This window comes from Chenopodium album, chromosome 22, assembly GCF_948465745.1.
Source record: "Chenopodium album chromosome 22, dcCheAlbu1.1, whole genome shotgun sequence".
Taxonomy (NCBI): domain Eukaryota; kingdom Viridiplantae; phylum Streptophyta; class Magnoliopsida; order Caryophyllales; family Amaranthaceae; genus Chenopodium; species Chenopodium album.
The window spans coordinates 7,104,004-7,128,944 of record NC_137855.1 but is presented as its reverse complement, the minus strand read 5'-3'; the positions used below and the strand labels follow the sequence as shown (position 1 = coordinate 7,128,944).

At 34.2% G+C, this 24,941-nt stretch overlaps 3 protein-coding genes and 2 pseudogenes across 6 annotated transcripts; 3 read left to right on the top strand and 2 right to left on the bottom strand.

The window, feature by feature from the left end:
- Nucleotides 1–6,982, bottom strand: LOC145603516 (serine/arginine-rich splicing factor SR30-like). 4 transcript variants are annotated; one of them, XR_014104869.1, is made up of 14 exons: nucleotides 6,955–6,982; nucleotides 5,971–6,099; nucleotides 4,977–5,042; nucleotides 4,773–4,847; nucleotides 4,567–4,672; nucleotides 4,435–4,481; nucleotides 4,231–4,294; nucleotides 3,221–3,270; nucleotides 3,070–3,126; nucleotides 2,879–2,985; nucleotides 2,702–2,791; nucleotides 1,520–1,569; nucleotides 380–452; nucleotides 1–285 (listed from the first exon to the last, which is right to left on the bottom strand). XR_014104869.1 is itself a non-coding variant. In XM_081659432.1 (13 exons), exons 2-13 carry the CDS (start codon nucleotides 6,055–6,057, stop codon nucleotides 238–240), a joined length of 870 nt encoding a protein of 289 aa, XP_081515558.1. In that variant the 5' UTR covers nucleotides 6,058–6,099; nucleotides 6,955–6,981; the 3' UTR covers nucleotides 1–237. The 4 variants fall into 4 exon arrangements, 3 of the variants coding, with proteins under 3 accessions (XP_081515558.1, XP_081515560.1, XP_081515559.1); XM_081659432.1 differs by lacking the exon at nucleotides 1,520–1,569 and having other exon boundaries at nucleotides 6,955–6,981; XM_081659434.1 differs by lacking the exons at nucleotides 1–285; nucleotides 380–452 and adding an exon at nucleotides 812–1,140.
- Nucleotides 6,983–9,378: 2,396 nt separating this feature from the next.
- Nucleotides 9,379–11,772, bottom strand: LOC145605570 (uncharacterized; annotated as a pseudogene).
- A 4,153-nt stretch (nucleotides 11,773–15,925) lies between these two features.
- Nucleotides 15,926–18,464, top strand: LOC145605105 (uncharacterized). Its single transcript, XM_081661125.1, has 3 exons — nucleotides 15,926–16,083; nucleotides 16,177–16,267; nucleotides 18,107–18,464. Exons 1-3 carry the CDS (start codon nucleotides 16,011–16,013, stop codon nucleotides 18,240–18,242), a joined length of 300 nt encoding a protein of 99 aa, XP_081517251.1. The 5' UTR covers nucleotides 15,926–16,010; the 3' UTR covers nucleotides 18,243–18,464.
- Nucleotides 18,465–19,026: 562 nt separating this feature from the next.
- On the top strand, nucleotides 19,027–21,743 carry LOC145606049 (acetylajmalan esterase 1-like). Its single transcript, XM_081662110.1, has 5 exons — nucleotides 19,027–19,866; nucleotides 20,386–20,598; nucleotides 20,892–21,040; nucleotides 21,164–21,428; nucleotides 21,523–21,743. The coding sequence occupies exons 1-5, from the start codon at nucleotides 19,581–19,583 to the stop codon at nucleotides 21,741–21,743; spliced, it is 1,134 nt and encodes a 377-aa protein (XP_081518236.1). The 5' UTR covers nucleotides 19,027–19,580.
- Nucleotides 21,744–22,197: 454 nt separating this feature from the next.
- LOC145603836 (3-ketoacyl-CoA synthase 7 pseudogene) lies at nucleotides 22,198–23,830 on the top strand (annotated as a pseudogene).
- The last annotated feature ends 1,111 nt before the right edge of the window (nucleotides 23,831–24,941 follow it).

Genomic DNA, 24,941 nt, shown 5'->3' with positions numbered 1-24,941 from the left:
TCGACCAAATTAGTCAATTGCTTAATAGAAAATTAAAAATCTGCAACAAGTTCAGATCCCCTGATGAGAAATTCACTAATCTGATCTACTGAGTAAACTCCTTGCGCCCCAGTCCCAATATAGTAAGAGTGTACATTATCAGCTTAATCTAACAATTCTACTCCCAAGTATATGCTACAGCATAACTCTTAAACATTACACTCATCCTCTATTTTCTGCAGTAATAATCTTCTCGATTCAGCAACGCTCCTCAGACTCAACAGAACGACTTCTATCAGATCTTGCCTGCAATACACAACATTGCATGTTCACAAATTTGTAGATTACAAAGCAGTTGAAAAAGAGTATGATTTACAGAACATAACAGAAGAAATCATACAGCGGGTGAACGTGATCGACTGACACTTCTGCTAACAGAACGGCGAACTGGAGATTTAGACCTTGATAAAGATCTGAAAATCAAATAGAGCATTGCTAAAATGTTAGTAATGAATATGACAGCTTCTATTTGTCATAAATTTGATAGCTTCAGCAATTAATCATGATTTTGACAAGAATTCAACAGGGTGACTTTAGGCCTTAGTTTGCCTTTACTCAAAACTATACAGAAAAATTTACACCAGTAACGGGAAGTGGAAAGAGAGCCATTATGGACTAGAGCAAGAAATTCCAACCTTACCATCCAGTCAGAGAACCATTTTGGACATAGAGCAAGAAATTCCAACCTTAACATCCAGTCAGATCGGTGTGGAATATCTTCAATGAGAGTAGCAAAGAAGGCCCAAAACCATGTTTCGCACTTAAATTGCATAAAACATTGTATCTATCAATATCCCTTTACCACGAGTCCTACCAACTCTCATGCTTATGCAATTAGGCTACACATGCTCTGTGTTCCAAGACACTAGAACACCTATGAGAATCCAGTTCTTTCTTATAGAACCAAAGATTCTGCCAGCTCACATCCAAAACCTCCACCAAACATAATACCTTAATAATTTATCCAACAATCATAATTCCCAATAGTGAACACATCCAATAAATATAAAACGCCAGCCTGGATGGAAATGAGCAAGGTTTGATGTGCAAATAGATCCAAGCCCCTATGTCCAATCCCCAGACTGCCGCAAAGAGCTGGATCTACGAAACAAAGAAGACAAGCTTCATAAACTCATTAAAACAATTCGGCAACATCTCATATGTTTCAAATACGACCGTGTCCTAAAAATCCATCAAGAGGCAGGTTTAATTTGGAAAATCCGTCTGTTTTATCTACATGATCACTTTTAAATGTTCCATCTTTAGTTTTAACTTATCTGTAGAAAATGCATATTTAATTACTGGACAAACTCTACATGACTTGAAAACAAGGCATAGTACAATTAGTAGCAAAATTACGGTCCCAAATTCATCAGATCTAAAAACAAAAAGCATAATGTCACTAGACATGGTAAAGCACTAGAATACCATATCCTCTAACAAATTCATCACATCATATGCCATGTACGAGACAAACTACCTGCATGTATCCAATGACTCCTCTTTACTCACCACAGTCCATCGCTCCAACTACAAAAATTTAAGTAATAAATCAAAATGAAATTTGACACCATCCTTTACTATTCAATTTCACTGACAGAAAAAATGCAAACAATGCTGACATAAAAAGCACAAAGTGCCACCCAAAACAGGTCAATAGCCTAGAAATATGACACCCGACTGCACATAAATGCATCTGATAGGCAGAAAACCAAATAACCAATACCGTGCAGAACTGCAGATGTTAAATGATCAAAACAGACAGAACATAAAGAGACAATGAAAAAGATCATTTCTCTAGATCCCAAAAAACCTAAACTACATACTATTCCATACTCCATTCTGGCATCATCCAAGACAAAGCATAGACCAAGGAAAATAAAGAAAGAGAATGTGTAGTCAATAACAAAATAAACAAAAAAAATGTAAGCACAAATAGAAAATTTAGAGGGGGAAGAGGTTACAACTTGAAATAACAACCCAACATTTGCTGAATGCTTGATGGCCTTCACAATAATTTACAGAGTAAAAAAGAATGATCCACATATTTGTAGATGATTTAGTCTTGCAGCATCCAACACTAGTAATATAAAGGATACATACTCTTGTATGCTGATCCAGCCTATTTTATGCCATTATCTGGCTGATACCAAGATAACCTCAAATTATCTCCCATAGAGATGCTTGCCCAGTAATAAACCACAGAAATTCACACTATGGTTGGTACTAGACTAGCTATTACCAAGAAAGAAGCCCTCCTTTTAATGGGCTGTATCATAATGTTCCCCTCTTATACCAGCCAAAAGGATAATCAAACAGCGCATTGTTTAACCAAGGTTAAATCAGGGAAATTTAGTGCAACATGATCTTACCAATTACATAATCCTGGCTCAACACTAGAAGCTAAACATGTAACCTATTTATCTTTAAATTAAGATTAAGCAGGGATAATCAGTAGAATATTGTCTGTCACCAGAATCTGGCCCATCAATAGAAGGTAAACATAACCAACTAGTTATGTCATTGGTATAAGCTAGGCAGTTTCTTGAAATATAATGAAACACCAATAGCCATCTAATTAACCCTTAAACAGGCAAGTAATTAATACTAGAAAATGTCTTAAGGTGATTAAAAAGCACAAGTTACAAGAACAACAACATACCTAGAACGAGAACGAGAAGGGGATCTTGAGGGAGACCTTGAAGGAGATCTGGAATAAGAACGTCGTGAACTTCGTCCTCTTGGAGAAATGCTGCATGAGAGTAAACCACATCAACATGCTATCATATCGTGGAACGGAACGTCACAACAATTTCCAACTTAAAACAAATAATAGCACCTGTAGCTGCGGCTTCGGCTTCTGCTTCGGCTATAACTACGGCCACGGCTGTAGCTTCTACTTCTCGACCTATCATCTGGACTCATACTCCTAGAGTACTCTTTCACCTACAGGCAAAAAAAAGATTAGGAAAAAAAAAAAGATTCAAACAAATATACACATTTCAGGAATCAGTTCTAAGTGAGACATACTCGAATATAAGCACGAGAGAATGCATTACGAAACTCAGAATCATCCAGCTTCCTGACCTGCATGACAAGTAATGCCGAATTAAACCACAAGGAAAGGGACATAGAAAGTAAAAACTGTCTCTTAACAACATACAGAACCAAAGAAACTTACAGCACGCTTCATATCATCATAACTTGCATATTCAACAACCCCAGTCATGCCTGCAAATATAGTCAATCAGATAAAGGGTATTATATACAGTATAAGCATAAAACGCACAAAACGTCCCAACTTTTACAAATGAACCCAAAGGACCTAAAAAATCCAAACTATGACACAAAATGAGCAAAGTTCAAATTACTGCAGCAAGATAATACTCATCTTTCAACCTTAATACGTATACATACACATCAGCATCTATCACATCCAGGCTTGCAAAAAGGACCATTGGCCTTTTTAGGGAGAAAGATAAATAATATCCCATAGAAAATAGTAAAATATTTTGGCGGATTCCAGATAAGAATAAGAAATTGTCTAAAACAAGAGGGTGTAAAAAGCTTAAGGAAATATATATGTTAAAAAGAAAGGAGAGTATTTAGTCAACCAATAAATATAAGACCAGATGTCACAGTTTCTGTCTAGAATTAAAGCAATAAGATTAAGTTAATAGTCCAACTATTCTTCCATTTTTGTCAACCAGTGACCCAGATAATATCCAACCCTTACATACTTCATCTTCATAAAGTTGAGTGAATACATTGTAATGATCCACCCTAAGGTCTCCCAATAATGCTGATGTATTCCAATTCTCCAAGTGTGGGACCTAAGGACACTATGAATTTTGATTGTATCCAGAAAATTGTTTACCGTCTCATGACAAGAAGAGCTCAAGGCCCTCTCGAATTCCTTGATTATCAGTACAAAATCAATACACCAGGCATAATAATAATAGTTATTCTCTTTCCTTTGCTTTGATCTGTCTCTTTTTCATAACTATTCTTCTCTGAAATGTTGCTGGGACAGCTTAAATCATTACATATATATTCAACATAGGATGCAAGGCACAATTCCAACTTAAAGCACCCACATTACCAAACCACATAATGAGCAAGCAATCACAGACACAGATGCAAGAAGCACTTGGAAAGCAGAAATTCAAGGCATCAAGTGCACCAACTTACCACCATAACGACGATCCTTGAATACATCTGAAAAACAAACATCTCCAGCTCGTCGCATGTGATCCTAATGATGAAATAAATAAGTAGATCAGAAAAAAGCATGAACAATCAACAATGGATATACAATGGAAACAATCATGCACGAGACACAACTGCACAGTACAATGATTCCTTAATTCTAGCTTAAAAACTGTTATCACTCACCTTAAGGTCTTGCCAAGAAGCAGATGACGGTAGTCCAGTGACCATGACTGCACAAACACCAACACAAGAATTTCTTAGAGCTGTAAAATAACCAAAAAGATTTTACTTGAGATGCAAGAATGCAAGACTAACCTCTATAGTCAGTGTGCTTGGGTGCTCCACCCCTATAACTGCTGCCTCCATAACTGCTATGACGGTCAGATGATAAGGATCCTCGACCACCATGAGCAAATTCCACCTAGAGAGTTAAAAACACCATTGTAATTATAGCAACACTAAACAGACAAAAACAGAAGCTCGGATAGACGGGCAGAAAAATAGATCCCAAGCATACTAACCCGCAAACGATGCCCATCAAAATCATAACCATTACGACCATACACAGCATCTTCAGCATCTCGTTCATCTTCAAACTGTAAAGAGCATATAACAAAAAAATGATAAACTGAGAAGTAAGGGAAAGAAACTACAAGTTCATAAGTCATAACACAAATCACCCATCTAATACCAGCTCATTCTCTACCAATCAAAATTAACCTCACCTCAACAAAAGCATAACCAGGAGGCCGTGGTGGAATCTTCAGATCAATGTCGACGATTGGGCCATACTGCATCAGAGAATAAACAAATAGTGAGTAATCCTTGTTTTACTAAGCTACCATAATTACATTTTTTTACATCTCTGATCAAGAACCACTAAAGTAAATTCTAGTTTCTAGGTTGGGCCATACTAACATTTCGTTTGAATGCTAGGTTTAAAACAGAATAATAACCCCCCAACACACACACACACACACACACACACAATAACAGAAAATTATTGTTATCATTATTATTATTATTATTAATTTAAAACTAAAATATAAAAAAATCCACATACAGGCTATTACATTTTTTTCTCGAGCGAGAAGCACAATCCTAAATTCTTCACTATATAGTTTTGGCCCAACCGCCCAAGTAGGATCATCATTCAATTATTCTTAATTGACACTTTTAACTGAGAGCATCACGAGCTATTGTAAATGACTTATTACATCACAAATATTTTTTATTTCAGAATTGACTTTTAGAGTCATACTCCTCACCATCAATGCCTGTGTATGTCTTGCACACTACACAACTGTTGGTTTAAAAAGATTGATCATCAATATATTATTTTCTATCGTTCAGCAACACTATATCACATATGGACAAAGACAAAGCAATAGCCTAAATATTTCTCATCTCTTCTGCCTTGGCTAATCCAGAAATAGGTGTGCCTAACTCAGCTACTACAGTATTCAGTCAATCTCAAAAGACTAGAATAAATAAAGCCTCTGCAATCCAGTAAACTACAATCTCAAAAAACTACTGCAGTTATAGAATATATCATGACAACATCAACAATAGCACATATAATATATTCATCTCTACCTACACAAAGTTAACCTTGGATAATTATTAATAAATTTGTAGATTACGAGTGTAATAATTCATTTCAAGGACAATACTCATATTCAAGATGGGGTTACCACATAAACTTATATAAAGACCAACCTTGTAAAAGATATCCTCGACTTCTCTCTCGCGAATATCACCGGGGAGATTACCAACGTAAATAGTACGGTAAATTCGTCTCGTCATGTTTTCCTTCAACCCTTAACAAAGATTAAAACTTGACAAAAGCTGCACAGCAATATAAAGCCAACTATCAGAATTTCCAATAGTGAACATGGAAGTAGATAATTTCGCAGGATTCTGTAAAAAAAATTCCCTTCAAAACAAGAAAACAATCTATTTTAAACAAAATTTAGAAAAATCTAATAATTCACATATGATTACAGAATTAGCTATGAAAATTTTAAATTCGAATACGCAAATTTTAATCCGAAAAGTTAAACAATCAAAACATTTTCTTTAGAACAATATTTCGAGCTCGTGTCAAAAACTACAGCAATTGCCCAAAATCTACATACTACGGAGTAATAATTAAGTGTAATAAATAGGATAATCTTCGTTCTGATGAATCAATTAAACATCACAAAGATTCCCAAATTTGAGCTAATTACGATTAAAAAAATGAGTAATGACAATTCTAACTAAACAAAAAAAACTTAAATTTTTTTTTGAAATGGACAATTAAAACTCACAAGAAAACAAGAATTCAACATTAATTTGATTTAATTTAATTGAATACGACGTCGATGTACCATCAAATTACAAAAAAATAAGGCGATTGACAATAAAATCCCTAATTTGAATTTAACAATACAATAAAATTCCAATTACCACAAATCAACAATAATCCAAAACCTAGTTTTTATCTACCTAGCTAAGAAATCAAGATATTAAAAAAAAAAAAAATACGAAAAAACAAGAAGAAGAAGCAAAATTACCGAACTTAACTACTAGTACGATGAAAATGTTAACTGAAGAACTTATTAATCAAAGAAAAATAAAATAAGTTGAATTTTCGATAAAATCAGAAGAAAATAATAATAAAACAGGGGAAAAAAAAAACAAGAAGAAGACGTAACTTACCGTGAAATTAGAAGTCTCTGGAAAGCTGTTACGAGATGAGAGAGAAAATAGGGTTTTATAAAGGTGGAGATTGGATTCGGTACTTTTAATCTACGGTTTTATTGTGCGCCAGACGTTTGATCTTTTTGTTTATCCACGTGGCAGCATCTTGGGAGGGGACTGATTTTATATTATTGTGCTTTTTTTGGTTGGAGTTTTCTTATTTGGTGATTTTGGATTTGAGGAAAGCGTCAAATTCAAAACTAAGGGTCTGTTCTCATTCGATTATAATTTTCTTTTCTTATCAAATATTCAGATCAGCTTTAATAAGTTAAGTTTAGTTGTGCTCTAATAAGTTCAATTCAGTTCAGTCAAGGAGAACAAGCCCTAAGGGTCTGTTCAGTGTTCACTTTAGCTTAATTTCAAGTTAGTTCAGCTATAATCAGTTTAGTTCAGTTCCTAATTCCCTTCTATCATAGAATATTCATTTCAACTCAGTTCGGTAAATGTTTTTTTTTTTTTTTGGTGAAGAGTTCGGTAAATGTGAACAATAATAATAAAAAAATGAAACGTTTGGCACGTGAGAAATTCAAAACTAAATTTGTAAATTAAAAATTATATGTAATAATAAAAAATAGAACGTATGATATGTGGAAATGAGAATTTGAGAATCAAGTGTGACTTTGCTATTCCTACTTTTATACGGAGTATTTAATTATTAATCGCCAATTTATTTCCTCACATTAAATTACCTTCATTTTCCAACTATTTGAGTCCAGGCTTGATTATTCACTCCCTCAAAAAAAAAAATCACTCACAAAGTCACAATTTCATGTCCTTCATCTATCACAAAACTATCTCAAAAAGATGAGTACTTAATAATGCTTATAAGGTTAATAATAAAATACTAATAGGATATAGTATATAATAGAATAAAAGTAAATAAAAACCTAGTAACGGTAAAATATAACTTTTATTTAAGAGTGGGATAGATATTTGGATGAAATGTGACTTTTATTTAGGAAATTTAGGCTGCAAACCATAACACACCCCAAAGTTGCTTACTTTTAAGGGTTGTACACCAAGTAGAACTATTAACATTACTCAACCTTTGGACATAATTGACTATTTGGTTATGAAATACGGAGTAGGATACACTATATCTATCTTAAAATCTTTACTGAGGCTGTTTAAGACTACTTCATTAGGTTCTTTGTTTTCAGTTCAAATCATTACGCAACTTTGGTTGGATTTTTCCATGCCTTGTTGTAAAACTGACTGTAATTCAGCTTCTAAACAAGATACTTTACCAAGCTGTAATATATTGGTAGTATTTTCGGTGTTTACTGAATGTTCAAGTATAAACAATGTTTCCTATACTGAACACTTCAGATGACTAAAAGTAGTGCCGTTTGATTAGTAACTAACTCAGCTGCCATGTCGAAAACAAGTCTCATTATTTCTTTCTTCCTCTCAAAATCAGTTGTGCTCATGACCTTGCACCTCTTACAAATCTACATACCAAAGGAGAATGAGAACATGACTCAAAATTTATTATGTAGTACTGCAAAACAGAAAGTCTATGCTGTAAACCAAAACAGAAATGAGAAAAAAATCAGTCCAAATTAGCATGCTATACAAATACAACTCAGTAGGAAAGCCTAGTAAAATATACTGAGAAACAAAAAAAAAAAAAAAAATAGAAACCCCGATCACATTCTAATTTGCAAATAAACAAACTAAAATCTGCAAACAAACTAAAATCTGTAAACAAACTAAAATCTGCAAACAAACTAAAATCTGTAAACAAACTTAAATCTGCAAACAAGTCAAGTCTGCGAACAAGCATATCATAATTCTGCAGACTTTGCTATATAGTCTATTAGAGCTCCAATGAGATTGGGCAACGTTCTTATAAACCGAGCTGTATCTTTTATATTGCAGCTTAACCAGCTTAAACTGATCTCCAAACCTGAGGTTTTTTTTTACCCCTTTTGCTTCTTTTCTTCTTTTTTTCAGAATGGGAAAAAAGAAAAGAAACTAACAGAAGAAGACCAGATCAAAAGGATATAATCTTGAAATTATAACTATGCTATGTGATCAAAAACAGGAAATTAGTTCAGCAAGTTCCTAGTGCCCTGAAGAAGCAAAATCTTCAATGATACAGTGACTTCAATGGGTAAGTTATTCTGCAGAGAGCTGAAACACACCTAAGGAAATAGTATTAACGCATCTCAAATGAATGGATTAAACTAAAGTACAAGTAGATTCTTGTATGCTGCAATAATTTCATTGTATAGTATCCTACTTACATAATATAGTAAAATTGTGCCCTTAGCAAAGCTGAAACGCACCTTAAATGCCCTTTTCTTGAACCTAGCATCTGCCATGGTTGTATCATGGCTTAGATAGTGAGATACAGCTAAACTTGGGCTCTGGCTCCATTAATATTCAAAGAATAATACAAAAACAAATGCAACTCGCTGGAAGATACCAAGTAAACACACAGAAATTAATACAATAGGCCAATCCACATCTGCTTCCATGAGCACTTTTCAAGTAAAAGCAAGCCCAAAAAGAAGTAAAATCAAATGTTCCAAATCATAGATGTTAATGTTTTTTCCTACAATCAATCAAAAGTTACATATTAAATATGTGACCTACTGATTCACAAGTCATTCACAATATCTGTGTACTCATCTCTGTCACAGCTGATCATATATGTTTTAGTCATTGCTCTTTCGACTTTTCGTAATTATCGCTTGCTCAGTTTTCCAAATACTTTTTCAGCAATTCCTTGTCTTCATCACCAATATTTGGATCATTTCGTAAGCCCACAAATGACGATATAGTGTGATTATCAGCAGCAAACTCTTTGTTTCTCATTAAGCTGATAAGCACTAAAGCTCTCCTAACATCCTTTCCATCTATAAATCCTCTAATAATTGTATTGAAAGTGCATTCATCTGGAAAGCATCCATTGTCCTCCAAATTCTTCAATAATTCATCGGCTTTAGCTAGCAACCCTTCTTTACAAAACCCTTTCATCATTATGTTGTAAGCGCGCACATCATGCAGCCCTTTAGCTGTGAGAAAGGAGAAGATGTCCACTGCTTCTCTAAGACGCCTAGCTTCACACAATCCATCCATTAGGATACAATATGTAAAAATATCAGGGACCACTCCAGTATTCTCCATTTGGTTCATTGTTGCAATTGCCTCATCAATTTGTGCATTCTTACACATGCCATCAAGCAATGAGTTCCAAGTGATTACATCTGGCTTTAGTCCATGAGCTTCCATTTCCTTGAAAAACTGATGTGCATGCTCAAGCTGATTATCCTTGCACAAGGCATCTATAAGAGTGTTGTACGTGATAACATCAGAAGCTAATCCGTTACAATGCATTACTTGGAGCAGACCAAGAGCTCTGTCAATCCTTTTAGACTTGCAATATCCATTGATTAAGCTGTTGTAAGTAACTACATCAGGTTTGCAACCATTTTCAACCATCAAATCCATAAGCTTTTCCGCGTCATCCATCTCACCACGTAAACAATATCCATCTAATAAAGCATTGTAAGTGATGACATCAGGAACAAATCCTCTCTCGGTCATGTGAACATAAATTTCCCGTGCTTGACCAACCTTGCCATCTTTACAATACATGTCAATGAACATGTTGTAGGTCTCAGTGGTAGGAGTCATGTTGTTCCTCAACATCTCAGTGAGCATTTGTTGAGCTTCTGTTTGTTTCCCCAGAGTGCACATACCACGAATTAAGGTATTATAGGTGACAACATCAGGGCAAATTTTCTTGACTTTCATCTCCTTGAAAAGGCGGAGAGCCTGAGGTAATAACTGGTCTTTACAGAGACTATCAATGATGGTGTTATAAATGACAACATCAGGCATAAAATGGGCATAAGACTCCATATTTCTGAGGAGTTTGAGAGCACCGGCATTATCACCGGACCTACACAGACCTTTGAAGATAGAACCATAGGTGACTAATGTGGGTTGGTAGCCAAGCTTGAGAATTTGATCCAACAAATGAACGGCTTTGTTGAATTGATTAGAATGAATGAAGCCATTGATGAGAGTAGTAAAGGTGACAATATCAGGGTGATAACCAAGCTTAATGGTATAAGAAACAAGGGACAACCCAAAATGAACAAAGCCTAAGCGACAGTAACAATTAGCGAGAATGTTAAGGGAATAACCATCTGGACGAACACCTAGGAAATGGAGGTGCCTATAAAGAGAAATGACAGTGGAGAAAGGGGGGTTGGGTTTAATCTTACAAATGGATGATAACAGTTGATTGAAATCGATAATATCAGGAAGAGGGCGCATCGATTTCATACGATGAAAGAGGGAAAGAGGATGTTCAGCAGTAGTAAACCCTAATTTGGATTTGTTGTCTTACAAAATTGAGAAACAAATTGGGGTCATCAGAATCAGCATCAACATCAACATCAGCATCAGCATTATTAAAATGAAAATCAAAATGTTTGGAACGATAAGAGTAAGATCGGGAATGAAATAGAAATGGAAAGGGGGAAATGGCGAAGGAAAGAGGGGAAAAAGAAGGAAGATGAAGAAGATTACCTAAAAATGGCGAGGAAGCAGAAGCAAGTGAAAGCAAAGCTTTGTTCCTCATCATCGTCTCACACTGACTCTCGGTTCTCAGACACACCTGCTAGTGTTGGCCACTTGGCTCTGCAACAATTATAAAGGAATACAGATTGCCCCAAATTTTAAAATCATAAACTAAATGGACATGAACTTTTACCACCACCTTTATACTAATATAATTTAGGTTGAGACATTAACCATAACGTTTTTTAAAGATTGCCCTCATTATAAAGTTTTAGCTAGAGAGTAATTTCAAATCCATGACTTGTTTCTAATACATATTACTCAATAATTACTTATGCTTATCTTTAGACTACTAAGCTCGGGAACTAAAGTTTTTTTTTTGTTTTTTTATTTTTTTTGGAAAACCCGTTAGGATGTCATTATCTATAGTAGTATATAAAAAGAAAGGACCTTTTGATCGATAAATTTTGCTTTTCCTAAAATACCATTCTTCATTTTAAAATTACATTTTTACCAAAAATAAGTGCAATTAAAAAAAAAAAAAAAAAAAAAAAAAAAAAAAAAAAAAACTATCCTACAATAATTGATAACTACCCCTCTCATTTTTTGTCTAGAAAACAACAACCATCCTTTAAAAAAAAACTACCTTCCTTAAAAAAATCACCATCTAAAAAAATTCCTTTTGGAAAAAAAAAACAAAGAATTGATTTTGATAGATTACTTATATGAACACGCACGAATTTTCGTGCGTCTCTTAACTTCCTATGTATAAAGTGAAAGGGGTTTTAGGTGATAAACTAGGTTAGTTCCCGTGCAATGCACAGTTATTTTAATTACCCCATATTTTCTTTTGACAAATTAATTTATTTATAGCATAAAATATAAAAATTGTTTAAAATATCTTGAACAAAATTGAATAAGAATGGTAAATATTATTGCTCATTTTATATATTTGACAAAAACAAACATCTTTTTTAAAATAATTTCCTTAAATAAACTATACTTCGTAGTAATTAATTATTCAAAAAATAATATACTAAGGACACACCAGAAATTGACATGTGTCATTGCTAGTGTGTCTATTGACCTTTTATTATATGTTGTTATTATTATTATTATTTTTATTATTATTATTATTATTATTATTATCTTTGTTAAGTCTTTTATTGAAGGGTATCCTTCTTAAGTCTGAAAATTTAAAGTTAAATTTTCCTTATTTTTGTTGAATCAAAGATTTTTTTTTTAAGGGAAAAAATGCATAATTATATATCACTGTATATATGTTAGGATAATCATGGTATATTTAGTGAATATTTTCTTGGTGATTATTATTGTTTCCTAAATTCTGTGAGATAATTGATGGTGGGGATATATATTCATATCTTTTTCATTATTGTATCTTTGTCATATTATTTGTTTCTTTAAATAAATTTTTATTTTTTTAAAAAAAATATACTATGGACACACCAGGAGATGACACGTGTCATGGCTGGTGTGTCTTTTAGTATATAGTTATTGATTTCACTTTCCCAAAAAACCCCTCTCAATTCTGTCTTTTTTTTTGTATTTTTTTGTAAAGAAAAGCCACAATTCTTTTTTTAAAAAAAAAAACTACCATCTAAACAAAAAGAACTACAATCTAAAAAGGGAAAAAAAAAAAAACCTTCCATCTGAAAAGAAAAAACAGAGAATCGAGCCTCATATATTCACACAGTGTCGCTTAGCTTATATTGATAATTTGTCCATCAATACATATATGGAGAAACCTCACAAGGCTAAGGTTCTTCCATGTTCGGTACCAAAAGGTGTTAAAAGAGCTAAATTATGAGCAACTACATTTCCATCTCGTTTAACATGACACCAATTAACGGAATTAAAGGAGCAACAAGAAGATAAAATATCATCAAGGACATTGTCGGGATCAGTGAAGAACATTGAGGCTTTGGATAAACGATTAATAAGCACTTGCCTGTCACCTTCTATGATGATGTCGATTAGACCATGGCTTTTAGCAAGCTTGATCGCCATAGCTTAGTTTAGTTTAACTTATTTTTACTTATTTCAGAAAAAATAAGTTCAGATCAGATCATAAATAATAAGTTCAAATTAGGTCACCGTTTTATGTGCAATTTTTTATTGCTAAACTAGTGTGTGTCCCGGGCGATGCCCCGGATTGCTAATTTGTACTTTTTACTTCTTTAATTTGATAATTATGTTCAATTGATTGTATAGCTAGTGTTTGATCCGAGCGTTATTGCCTCGGATGTTACGGTTTTTTTTAACATCATATATATTTGTTTTCTAATATTGTGAAGAATAAGTAAATTGAATAACCTCTAATTAATAAGGAATACATAATGTTAATTACGTGAAAGTTAAAAAACTAATAACAGTGGTTGAGATGGTAAGTGTATAACCTTTATTTGTTGGAGGTTGCGGGTTCGAATCTAGATCAAATCATAATTCATTTATTTTGTTAAATAAAGTTGCAAGCTTATGTGTCGCAAAAATAGTGACGTGGCATTGTGATATGGTGTCGTATACATTGAAGAGTGCCACGTGGCACCGTTCCTTTAAAAGGAACGCCTTTTAATAGATAGTATAGATATCTTTAAGTTCGTAATGAAAAGAATTATGAAAATTACATATTAATAAAATACACATTATTACAAATCTAACAAAGCCCACACTTGATATTTTTTTCATAATAGATTATTGTACACTTAAGGTCAAAGTTTAGTCAAGTCAGACCAGACCAAATTAGATAAGCAAATATAAGGTGAAATAAACAGGGCCTAAGTTAACACTATGACTAAGAGTATTGAAATTAGAATTTTGTGTTTGCCTTCCTTTTGTATGTCTTATTAATATAGGTATGAGCTTAGTTAAAGATGTATGTGGGGTTGTACCATGTGCTAAGTTTAACCCACTCACTACATGTTGTGTTGAAATTTTTGAAAGGGTAGTTCACACAGAGCCCAAGTCCATGTGTTTTGTCAATTTGCAGCCAAATCTAACTTATTTTAAAATCCTTTTGGCTCAACATATACAATCATGCATAGTAGCGTGTTGTGTTATGCCTACCTCTTGCTCATGTTGTGTTGTATCTTTTCGTGTGTGTTATGTGTAACCCTTGCTTATGTTGTGTTGTATCTTTTCGTATTGTGTCATGCTTATCTCTTGCTCATACGTGTTATGTTGTATATATTAAAGTTATTTATAGGATTTTCTCATCTTATAAATAGTGTCAAGATTCCAAATGGGAAGAACAAAAAATAACAGAGTGAGTATTACATATATACATTAAAATGTTAAAGAGTAAGTTGTAGTAGTATTTATCTTAGTGTATATATTGGATTATTAAGTTTTTATAAAGCTTATTAATACCTAATTAAAGATATTGATAGTCAAAATTGATACAAAAAAGTCAAGTGTGTCAATTAATATCGAACAGAGGGATTAACAATAATGCTAAGAGTATTGAGACTAGAATTAGCTTGTCTTCCTTTGGGTGCCTTGTTTGAATTTATTACAGATTTACAGGTGTGTATATGCTTGTTTAAAGATGATTGTGGAGTTGTTCCATGTGTTGGGCCGGATTAGACTAAATCCACTCGTTACTTGTTGTGTTGAAATTTTCAAAAGGGTGGTCCACATCGAGCCCAAGCCCTCATTTCATTATGTTGTGGTAGCATGATCGAGGCAAATCTAACTTGTGTTTATTATCCTTTGACTCAACATGCATAGTAGTGTCTTGTATCATGCATTCATAATCATGCCTACCTCTTGTACATGTTGTGTCGAATTTTTTATGTATTGAGTCGTGTCATGTTATAACGAACTGATATCTTTAGCTTGATATTGCATTTTTTTTCTTAACTTACAAGCAACTGTTTCAAAGATAGTTGGTCATGAAATCGCACATTTTTCTTTCGTTTTTCAAAGTAATCAGTATGTTGGTTCTTACAATCACAATCGTTTCTTGCTTGAACTCATATCTAAAACATCCCTTTCACATTGGAGACAACTTAAGGTTTGGATTCCATCTTCAATGAGCCATACCCCAACAACACCAATTCCTTTCATAGATTAAAACTAAGCCCTATCACATACATTGAAACACATGAATACATGATACATGTGTCCTAGATCAAACAAACATAGCGAGTTAGCATTTTACCATTCACATGCGTTGTTACAAATTTAACGAGTACTCAAAACTAAATGACGTGCTTTGACTACGAAGAAAAAAAAAAAAAGAAAGAAATTCGTGTTCGGCAATCCGCCAACGGGTTTGAAAACAGGAAATTCAGGTAGAAGGTAGTTTCAAAGTTGCACACTTTCATTTGCCTGCAACTTCCTCTCTATTCCCGCTTTACCCTCTATATATCTCTCTCCTTAATATCTCACCGCTTTCCCAAATTCCCTCAATTTCCTCTCTTTCTTTATCAATTCTAAATTCTTAATCTTTATCAATGGCGGAAGAATCCAAAACCACCATGGAATCTGTTAGGTCTTGGGTTGTTCAACACAAGCTTCGTACCGTCGGTAATTTCTTTGATTTTTCCCTAATATGATTAAAGTTGCCCCCTTTTTGATTAAATTTGATTGGAATTGAATTGATTGTGTTGATTTTTGCAGGGTGTTTATGGTTGAGTGGAATTACAGGATCAATTGCGTACAATTGGTCTCGTCCACAAATGAAAACCAGTGTTAGGATCATCCACGCTAGGTTAATTTCTTGATTTGATAACTTTTTGATTTGGGTTTGTTTATGTGTTTATTCTAAGTTATGGGACATGGGTTTGTTAATTGTGGTTTTATAATCATAATTTTTTGTGTTTATCTTCTTTAATTTCTTCATTGAAATGCATGCAAAGGGGTTATGTTGTGATTATTAATAAAAAAAGTTCGAAGGTGTTATGTTTCTGAATTGAGTTAGCCTTACCTTTGTACAACAATTTCAGAACTAGGGTATTGATTTTGTAATTTTGGATTTAAAGAGGTGGGTATGCTTTATTGTTGAAAATTTAGCTTAGCCCCTTAGGTAATGTATAAATTTCACTTGGAGAGTATATATGGCCACTGTAATTAAAGAGAGAAAAGGAAAAGGTTGAATTGAAGAGGGGAGATGAAGATGAAGGGATGAAGTGTGCTTGGAAGATGAAGTATTATAAGTTTAATGTAAGAATTAAAGAAAGATAGAGAAGAAGATAGAGAAGTGTTGTAGGACAGGGGACATGTGTCTTTCTTGGTATGTATGGCCACTGTAATTTATGAATTCAGTTGCTACTAGACTCCTAGTGCATTTTTCTTTATTTGAATGTATTGGTTTCATGAAATAATAATTGGGATTATGCCCAAGGGGTAGTATACTTTTGATGGGAGTTTTAGAGATTGGGTTTTGTAGAGAAATCTATATCTGAGGAAGAGTAATAGAAATGACAGAGTTGATAATCTTTTATCGGATTTGTTGGTATCACCTTTGCTGGTAGTTGGAGATTTATAGCATTTGGACAGGTCATGTTTGGTACATGCGATACAAGTATCAGTTGTCCTAAAGCTTCATATAATCATATATGGAGATTATTGTTTTCTGGTGAAGAGTTGAGAATTATGCTACATAACTACCATGAATGCATGTTCTAGCACTGCTGAAGTTTATGACTTGTGATCACTTTTTATACTTTGAGAGTTACCTTGTCCCTAGTAGCCTCTTAAATTATGAATATATAGGAGTGAGAGCCTTGAAATAATTTTCGAAGTGTTGGTACTATGAGCTTGAATATTGCTTTTATATGGAGTCTGGAGTACTGGCACCATCCAGCTTGCCTTTTACAAGGATGATGTTGCGAATACATTTGTTGGACTGACTTAAATCTTCGAGCCGTGGTTAATTACTTACTCCCCTGACTTCAATTATATGCTGCAGTCGTTCACGAAGATTCTTATGTAGTCTATTGCTCTGATATTTTTTTTACTGACATTGCAAGGTTTCTTAGGCCAATTTGTTACTGTTTAGGAAATGAGCTCATTTATAAGGCTGCCTCTTATTGGTTGTGATAAAATATCCTGATTTTTTTTCTTGATTTGTTAAAGTATGTTAACTGGAGGATAGGTGTGATTTGAGTTGACAAAATACTGTGTTTCTACTGGGTATTACTTTTGTTATAGGCTAAAATGTACATGTAGAAATTGTTTTGGAAATGTTTCTAGAAATTGACAATGTCAATAATTCATTTGTTCTAGGCTAAAATTAACATGTAGAAACTGCTTTGGAGATGTTTCTAGAAATTGAGAATGTCAATTAGTCATTTGTATGTTTCAATTTGAAAGTTTAGAAAGCTTGACATTATTAATGAGTTTGAGTACCTTAAGTTGCAATAAGTATAACTTTTGAAACCCCTAGCTTCATCCTTTTACATGTACATGGATACTAAAATGTCTATTATGCTAGAAGACGAAAATTAAGATACATTAGCATCCATGTTTATATGTTCTATCTTTGCTTCATGATAAATGTATTTATTTGATGTTCATACTTACTGACTATGTCATGGTTCTAATGCAGGTTGCACGCTCAGGCCTTTACATTGGCTGCCTTAGCTGGAGCTGCAGTAGTTGAATATTATGACCATAAAAACTCACAAGATAAGGAAGCTCAGTATGGGAACTTTGTGCCTTTAGATAATTCACACAAGAATTAAGTGGAGTTTATCTTATTTGACCTTTAAACAAATCAAAAAATTTCCAAGAATTGTACATATGGGGCACTAATTTTTGTCCTTTGTGTACTTGTAGGATGTTTTTGTTGTTATTAGCTTTCTTCTCCCAAGCTATACTTTTGCAGATTATATACAATTCTGGAATTTGGTAACCAAGCTCTGTAACATACAATTGATGATGATAATAATCCAATTTTGGTGAAAGTTGAATTTCTACTCTGATTTTTTTTCTGGATTCCTGAGAATGAATGTGCTTTGCTTATTCGCACTGTTGCGGACTTGTGGTGTATGGTGTATCCACAGCTGCAATTAAACCAACATACCTGATGGATACACTGCCTCTACTCATCTGTTTGAGGCTTTTTTTGCATTGCCTTTTGGGGCGAATAAATGATGCTCATGGCAGGATGGGAATTGTTACTGTGAGGGAAGTGGCAAATTAATTATACTACCTCCGTTAATTTTTAGTTGCAACTTTGGGGGTATTATTTGTGAGATATAAAATATTACAAAGTTGCAACTAAAAGTTAACGGAGGTAGTAATTAACGTGCAACAAGAAAGCGAAAACCATACAATTTTGTTTTGGAAGAGATGGTGATTACAAAGGCAAGACAGAGCCTGGGGGTGACATGGCCTGGCATGAGACCTCTTGATTACTAGGCATGGCAGGGCTTGGGCGAGGGTAACATGGCCTGGCATAAGCCTTGTGAGCACGGTGTGCTGGTGGGGCCTTTGGGTCGGCACAGTCGAAACTAATAATTCAAAGTAGGAACTGGCATGACCAGTCGACCATAACAAATTTTCATATGTTCTACACCTCTAAACACTTATCTGGTCATTATTGAAACACCTTCAATATCACACTTGAATTCAGAAAAAAAGAAGGAAAAGCTAACTTATCATGTGATCTGAACTGTTAAAGCTGCTTTCCTGTGCATGAGATCTCTGCAATTTTTGACTGCAGTTATTTCCTTTCTTAAATCTCTTATATTACTAATAAAGTGATCAATATTAGTCTGAATCAGATCTTACATTATGAGCAACAGATATATCAAATTAGATTGTAGGAGTAATTAATAAGTGTAGCAGATTAATCTAAGCATAATTTCTACCAAAACTGTGTTACACAAAACTATAACATTCTGTGGAAATAATTATAAGTCCTTTTTAAACCCACTAGTAATGTGATCTAACTGGATTCACCATCTTCTTTACATAAATTCAGTTACATTTCTGTTCTTTTCCTTCTCTTTTCTTTGTCATTAACATCTTCACCAGAAATTACAGGGCTATCATAGTATGAGTGTTACTATCTTCTTATGAATCTCAAATTATCTCTTACGATGTGTTTCTTATATTTGAGCTTTCTCTTCCTTCTGCCATGCCTTGCTAGAGGTATTGGACATCTTCCTGCAGCCAGGACAGGAAGTAGCAAACTCACATCAATTTATCAGCTCGGTGACTCCTTATCTGATACCGGAAACTTAATTGTTGAGAGTCCTAATGGAGTTGCCTCAGCCTTTGCTCGGCTTCCTTATGGTGAATCCTTCCTTAAGCATCCCACTGGTAGATGCTCAAATGGTCAACTAATGATCGATTTCTTGGGTAAGTTTTTGACAATTCTTGATTGTTTTCTCGATTTCATTTATGCTGTTATGCATCAATTTTCTTTCATTGATTCATCACTTGTGAGTGGTGAAACTTGATTTTGGGGCAGCGACAAGCATGTGCTTCTGTTTCGAATCATTAGTATCATGTGTCAACGCAACGTTCTTACATTGCTTAAGTTATACAATCAGAATTGTGTAGATATTTTAGTTTATGCAGTCAAATGTAATTGGTTAGTTTATGCAATCACATGTAATTGGTTTTTGTTTGTGCTGAACTATAATTCTCAATTAGGATTTCCTTTTCCTGAATGCAAGAGTCATGACTTAAGCACTTCCCTGAAGTCTCTCATTTTCTACAAGTTAGATTCGATACGATAATATGGACACATTTGATCAATTCAATTATTACATCATGTTCCATCAAGATTTAGCCTTTACATAACAACTTTACTTTTGAATGTAATGTACTACTGTTCTTTTTTAATTTCCGACTTCTTTTGGTGATTATGATCAGCAAAGGCATTGGGTATTCCGCATTTGAATCCATACTTAAACAGAGATGCTGATTTCACTCATGGAGTAAATTTTGCGGTTGCTGGTGCCACAGCCTTGCCAACAGAGTCTCTTGCAGATAAAAACATAGTAAATCCTGTCACAAATAGTTCTCTCAGTGTACAGCTTGATTGGATGTGGTCACACTTCAATTCCATTTGCTATAATGACCAAGGTATACACAGTCATTTGCGTTCCAAATTCACCTATTCTGCCCTAAGAAACTATTAGTTTCGTTCTTTTCACCTTAAAAACCGTTGTCATACACAGTCATTTGCGTTCTTTTTAGGAACGAATTGAACCTGGTAGCACATTTACAAATTTATCTGAACTGATAGACCCTTGGCTAAACTTATTGAACATATTAATTTCCTGGAACATACAAAGTATTTTCTTAAGGTAACCATGTCCTGCACACTTGACTTGGCAATTGGCATTGATTCTGATCTAATCGAAATGGTTGAATAGATTGTGCAGAAAAACTGAAGAATTCCCTATTTATAGTTGGGGGAATAGGAAGCAATGACTATTACTATGCGTTGTCACAGGGGAAAACGATGAAGGATGCCAATACCATGGTTTTTGATGTTGTCCAAGCGATTATTGAAGGCGTCATAGTAAGTTTGTTCTCCTAACACTGAGCACTAATCCTGGCATTTTGCTTTCATCTATTCTTAATATTGATGTAATTGTGCTTTTTCAAAGTATTAATTGAGTATCATGCTGTTAATGTTGTTAAGAGGGTCATCCAAAGTGGTGCTACCAAGATAATTGTCCCGGGGACCTTTTCTTTAGGCCATTTTCCTGCATATATCACAGCATTTCGAGCCAAGAACTCTGCAACATACAGGAAACAGCGTTTGCTGAACAACTTGTCACTCAATCACAACGATGAGCTAAAAAAGAGACTTCTATTGCTGAAGCAAGATTATAAGAATATTACCATCATATATGGTGATTATAACAATCCCTTTAATCGACTTTTGCAGAATGCTCCTCGTGTTGGTAAGTGCTGCAGAGTTTCTGTACATCTGAAAGGCTTGCACATTCTGTATTTCGTCATATAATTGAAACAAATTTCCTTCTTGATCTCCTTCAGGATTCAATGGCACATCTGATCTTCGGAAAGCTTGTTGTGGAGCAGGAGGGCGATTTAGTTTTAATCCGACTAGAACATGTGGATCTCAAGGGGTTCCAGTTTGTACTAACCCTGATGGTTATGTAATTTGGGACGGTTTTAATCTGACTCAAAAAGTATATAGGATCTTGGCGCAATGGTTCTTTCAAAGTACAATTTCTCGCTTAATCAACTCATCCTGAATTTATATACATTCTTTTTTGACTGTTAAGCATTTACATAATAAGCCTTGTTCTTAGTTTTGCTCCGTGATTTTGATTTCCGTTGCAAGTGTCTATGAATATCATTGTCTATACATTGATGATGTACTACCCTGAATTGGACCAATATGCATGCGCCATTGCGCTCTATAAGTCCCTAAATGCCCAAACAACCTACATGGACTCGTGTAGTCGTGTTATACATTTTAAGCATGTCACAGTTATAAATGTGAGTTGCACATACATACGCATCAAATTCTTTTCCTGTAAAATTTAAGTTGCATGAATGCTTAGTTTGGTCCGTCAGTTATGCATCTTAAACAGAGTCGTGCATGCTTGCAAGTTCTTCATACTAGTATAAATCAGTAGTTCAAAACTCATGCTAACAAGAATAAATGTAAAATTTCCGAAAAAAACCCATAATTTTACAAGAAAAATGGAGGTATTTCCACTAATTAAACATGATTACATCAAATTCTATGACTGTATCATTGAAGCCCTTGGTTCATTTTCTCAATTCAAATTCATTATTGCCTTTATATTGATCCTTGCCTTTATACACATCACTCGGAGGCGTGCCAAAATCTACCTAGTCGATTTTGCGTGTTTCCAACCACCCGAGTTCCACCGTGTTTCCATAGGTGCATTCATAGAACACTCAGCACTGCGAGAGAAAGAGTTCAGAACATCAGAAGTAAACGAGTTCGAAAAGAAAGTGATCACAAGGTCAGGAATGGGGAATGAGACTTATTCATCAGTAGGAATGGATATCATTCCTACTGATGGCTCTTTAAAGCAAGCAATTGGTGAGGTACAACATGTACTTTTCACAGTTGTTGAAACACTTCTTAAAAAACACAAGATTAGTCCTAAAAGTATTGATATTCTTGTGACTAATTGCAGTATTAATTGTCCAACTCCTTCATTATCTGCTATGGTTATAAATAAATTCGGGTTTAGAAGCAATGTAAGGAGCTTTCATCTATCAGGAATGGGGTGTAGTGCTGGAATCCTCGCGATTAGCTTGGCTAAAGACTTGCTTAAAGTTCATAAAAACTCTCTGGCTTTGGTTCTTAGTACTGAGACTATTTGCTCTAATGTTTACATGGGGAATCAGAAGTCTATGCTGCTTGCTAATTGTTTGTTTCGGATGGGGGGTGCAGGCATTTTGCTCTCTAATCGGAAATGTGAGCCATTGCTAAGTATGAGCTAGAACACATAGTTCGAACCCATCTAGGTGCCAAGGATGATGCTTATGGGTGCGTATACTTCTTTTTTTTTTTTTTTTTTGGTTTGATATCGCATATACATGCATCATTAACACTTGGTAAAGAAATTGACATAATTGTTCTCGAATGAAGCAAACAAAGTTGATGTTAAAGTAGGGTCCAATATCTTTTACTCATTTATTGAGTGTTAGGTGACTAACATGTTAGCCATTTAGCCTAACTTTTTATTTTCGCTAGATTTATCCATAAAGTGATTGAATTTGCTATTGTTGTAGGTGTGTATTCCAAAGAGCCGATGATGAGGGCAAGGTAGGTGTGTCCCTCTCTAGAACGGTGGTCCATGTAGCAGGGGAAGCATTGAAAACCAACTTGACCACCCTAGGGCCTCTAGTGTTACCCTACTCGGAGCAAATAAGATTTGCCTTCCATTTCGTGTGGAACAAGCTTAGGCCATGGAAGAAGAAGCAAACTCCCTATGTCCCAAATTTTAAGAAGGCGTTTGATCATTTTTGCATCCATGCCGGAGGTAAGGCTGTGATTGATGCGATCAAGGATAGGTTAAGTTTAAGTGATAGGGATGTTGAGGCATCTAAGATGACACTATATAGGTTTGGGAACACTTCATCCTCCTCAACATGGTACTCTTTATGCTATCTTGAAGCCAAAAAGAGAGTTAAGAAGGGTGATAGGGTATTCCAATTGTGTTTTGGGAGTGGATTTAAGTGCAATTGTGCTGTTTGGAAGTGTATTTCTAAGGTGGTTAGCAAAGATCTTTCCAATGCATGGTCTGATAGGATTAATAGGTATCCTGTTGATGTACCTGAAATAATTGAACATTAAACATAAATAAAATCATAGTCATGATAAATCTTGTTATATTCATCTCAATGTACAAATTTAAAATATCATCAACCTTTTATAACATTAGCTAATTGCCACTTAATGATAATAATAGTCAATATATGCACCAAGAGACATATACGATCAACATGGAACAATTTTACAAAAATGAAGATCTTATATGAATCGTTTTGATTTAATTCCGACTATAACAATTAAATAAAACTGAGGTAAAGATCACACGTATACTTTAATTTTCGGTATTTTCTTTTTATACTGCTTTAACTTTAAAACTTTTTTTTACGAGCATTATTTTTTTTTTTTTTTGGTTTTGTGAGGATGACGTTAGTGCAAGTATGGTGTGGATTAAATGATCCTCTTTTAAACCATAGCTAATAGAGTAGGACTAGTACTACTATCATTGTCACTATTATCCTTGGTTCCTTTTGCCTCTAGCCTACATATACACAAGTACATACTACTACTACGTCTTATTACAAACTCACACTCTTGCTGTCATTCATCTCTTAAATTTCAGTCTTAGATATTTGTGCATTGCGTGTTCATCAACTTCCTTCTGATTTATTATTCCTCATTTTCCCCTTTTACTTCCACCCCTTTTTTTCCCCTCTGCTTGTTTTTACTGTCATCTTTACTCCATTGCTTGTATTTTAAGGTTTCCTCTCTTCTTCTCCTTCTTCATAAATACCCTTTGAATTCATGAGTTTCATCAATATGGGTAGGTTTGTGTTGATAAATCACATTTATTATTAGATTGATGGGTTTGTGTATTATATATGCTTATGATTTTAATTATCAATTTCAAGTGGTGATCAAACAAATGTTAACCTTAACACTTACGGAGTAATTTAATTGTTATGAATTGTGATATAATACTACATATATACTTATGAAATACAAAGTATATAGTACTTCCCCTCGTGAGGAAGGTGCTTTAATATTAATTAATTTCCTTACCTTTTTGTATAGGAAAAAAAACATTATGAAATATAGTTCAAATTAGATAAGTTGTGAAAAAATTATATAAGAACTAATAAAGGTTAATAAGGGCTATTAATATCAATTTAAATTATAACTAACATAAAGTTTA

What these genes read in the sequence shown, in the direction of transcription:
- LOC145605105 (XM_081661125.1), top strand. Translation starts at nt 16,011, where the DNA reads ATGGCGGAAGAATCCAAAACCACCATGGAATCTGTTAGGTCTTGGGTT. An exon ending in ACACAAGCTTCGTACCGTCG is followed by an intron (nt 16,084 to 16,176) that starts GTAATTTCTTTG and finishes TGATTTTTGCAG; the next exon opens with GGTGTTTATGGTTGAGTGGA. An exon ending in GTTAGGATCATCCACGCTAG is followed by an intron (nt 16,268 to 18,106) that starts GTTAATTTCTTG and finishes GTTCTAATGCAG; the next exon opens with GTTGCACGCTCAGGCCTTTA.
- LOC145603516 (XM_081659432.1), bottom strand. Translation starts at nt 6,057, where the DNA reads ATGACGAGACGAATTTACCGTACTATTTACGTTGGTAATCTCCCCGGT. An exon ending in CAAGGATCGTCGTTATGGTG is followed by an intron (nt 3,271 to 4,230) that starts GTAAGTTGGTGC and finishes CTATATTTGCAG; the next exon opens with GCATGACTGGGGTTGTTGAA. An exon ending in TCTCTCGTGCTTATATTCGA is followed by an intron (nt 2,986 to 3,069) that starts GTATGTCTCACT and finishes TTTTGCCTGTAG; the next exon opens with GTGAAAGAGTACTCTAGGAG.
- LOC145606049 (XM_081662110.1), top strand. Translation starts at nt 19,581, where the DNA reads ATGAATCTCAAATTATCTCTTACGATGTGTTTCTTATATTTGAGCTTT. An exon ending in CGATTATTGAAGGCGTCATA is followed by an intron (nt 21,041 to 21,163) that starts GTAAGTTTGTTC and finishes AATGTTGTTAAG; the next exon opens with AGGGTCATCCAAAGTGGTGC. An exon ending in GCAGAATGCTCCTCGTGTTG is followed by an intron (nt 21,429 to 21,522) that starts GTAAGTGCTGCA and finishes GATCTCCTTCAG; the next exon opens with GATTCAATGGCACATCTGAT.